The 2,122-nt window shown below is 33.1% G+C and overlaps 1 protein-coding gene across 1 annotated transcript in view; it reads left to right on the forward strand.

Moving 5' to 3' along the window:
- Nucleotides 1-456, forward strand: part of CDC27 (cell division cycle 27) — a gene marked incomplete at its 5' end in the record, with an annotated part of 22,066 nt that extends 21,610 nt beyond the window's left edge. The window contains one exon of the mRNA XM_008563700.1: nucleotides 217-456. Coding sequence (XP_008561922.1) covers nucleotides 217-429 — 213 coding nt within the window. The remainder of the gene's footprint in view (nucleotides 1-216) is intronic.
- Nucleotides 457-2,122: the final 1,666 nt, after the last annotated feature.

The raw sequence follows: 2,122 nt of genomic DNA on the forward strand, positions 1-2,122 counted from the left end.
CTGGCTGAGCGAGGCGCGGGAGCGGCACCGAGGCTTGCAATCCCGTTGCCGGTCCCCGGTCCGGTACGGGGGCAACACTGAGGGTTGCGATCCGTTGCCGGACACGGAAAAAAGACAAAAAAGACAAAAAAATAAAAAAATAAAAAAAAAAAATAAATAAAATAAAATAAAATAACATTTTAATTGTGTATTTGTTTTTTGCTTTCATTTTTTAAGGCTTGGTGTGCTGCAGGAAACTGTTTCAGTCTGCAACGGGAACATGATATTGCAATTAAATTCTTCCAGAGAGCTATCCAGGTTGATCCAAATTATGCTTATGCCTATACTCTATTAGGGCATGAATTTGTGTTAACTGAAGAACTAGACAAAGCATTAGCTTGTTTTCGAAATGCAATCAGAGTCAATCCTAGACATTATAATGCATGGTAAGTGCTAATGAAGTGCAAAGACAAAGTCTTATTGATGCTGTGGTACTCTGTAATTTTTTTGTTAAATATCTATTTATTGTCATGAATTTAGTTACCAGTACTTAAGGATGATGGTACATATTGGTTGATAACTTCTTTTTTTGTTTATTTTCTTTTTGGTTGATAACTTCTAACCAAAATGTTTTCATGTGAAATGTGTATCTTTAACAAACTCTTAAACTAATTAATGATAATAGAATACCAGATACTTATACTCAACAGTTTAAGCCTTTTCTTTTACCAAACTTTTGCAAATGGTTAAAAAAAGTAACTTTTGTTACTTTTTCTTAGAACGCTGAAGTGGTGATTAGGATTAAAAGAGGTTGGGAGAGTGGAGAGGAATAGTGTAATTCACCTATTGAATAATAGAAAATAAATGTTGAAAAAACCCACTAGTTTTTGCTCTTTGACAGTGTTCTAGTCTATTGAGTTATTATTAAGAACTCAGTGTTCCGGTTTATTAAGTACATTATCCCCCTTATCCAGTTTCACTTTCCAAGGTTTTAGTTACTTACCTGTGATCCAAGGATAGGTGAGTACAGTACTGTACAATATTTTGAGAGAGAAGAGAGACCACTTTCACAGACCTTTTATTACAGTATATTGTTATAATTGTTCTACTTTATTATGATCATTGTTAATCTCTTAGTGGGCCTAATTTATAAATTAAATGTTATCATAGGTATGTATGTATAGGAAAAACATAGTATATAGTGTCGGGTTTAGTACTATCCATGGTTTCAGGCATCCACTGGGGGTCTTGGAACATATACTCAGGGATGAGAGGGGACTTCAGTAGTGTGTCTATTTTACTTTTTTGTACTTACGCATGGGTGACAAATAGGAAGTCACTACCTGGTTTGTTTTGTTAAAAAATGAAGAAAAATTTGAGTTTGTTCCTATTTCTGCTTCAACACCACACTTACTGCCAACATTTGTTGACCGACTGAATAGTTTAAATATCAAGAAGTATAATTTTGAAATCATAACTCTATAGTAGTTTTTATGTCAGACATGGTTCTTTTGGCCTAATCATTGTAACAGTTGAGTTTTATCATTCTATTTATCACAAAATCTGAAACATTAGATTTCTAAAATATATTTTTTATTTGTGCATGTATGTTTTTTAATGGATTTTAGCTCATTTCTAAGTAGTTACATTTCCTAAAAAAAAAAAGTGGTAGCTGGCTTTTGCTGACATACGAGACACTAAAGCTTGCTGATACTGCCTTCTCTTCAGATAGATATAAGTTCTCAATATTTTAAGAATTCAGTTCTTTTTTGTTTGTTTTTGTTTTTGTTTCTTTTGCTTTGTTTTTTGGCAGCTGGCTGGTATGTGGATCTGAACCTGTGACCTTGTTGTTAGCAGCACTACACTCTAACCAAGTGAGCTAACTGGCCAGCCCAATAACTCAGTTCTTAATAGGACTTGTGTTGTTCTTTAAATGTGTAGTATCTGTTCTGCTATTTTGCAGTAGTTGCATTCATTTTTAAATTTTTATTTATTTATTTTAGTTGCATTCTTAAAAAACATTGCCATATCAAAAATTGTGTTGAAAAGAGGACTATTCACATCAGCAAGCAAGCTTTTACGGGGAGGAATTTAAATACTGAGATATTTTAGATAACTCTGTCTAACTAAAAACTGAGCAAAT

The sequence above is a fragment of the Galeopterus variegatus genome, unplaced genomic scaffold (genome assembly GCF_000696425.1).
Source record: "Galeopterus variegatus unplaced genomic scaffold, G_variegatus-3.0.2 Scaffold14590, whole genome shotgun sequence".
NCBI classification, from domain to species: Eukaryota; Metazoa; Chordata; class Mammalia; order Dermoptera; family Cynocephalidae; genus Galeopterus; species Galeopterus variegatus.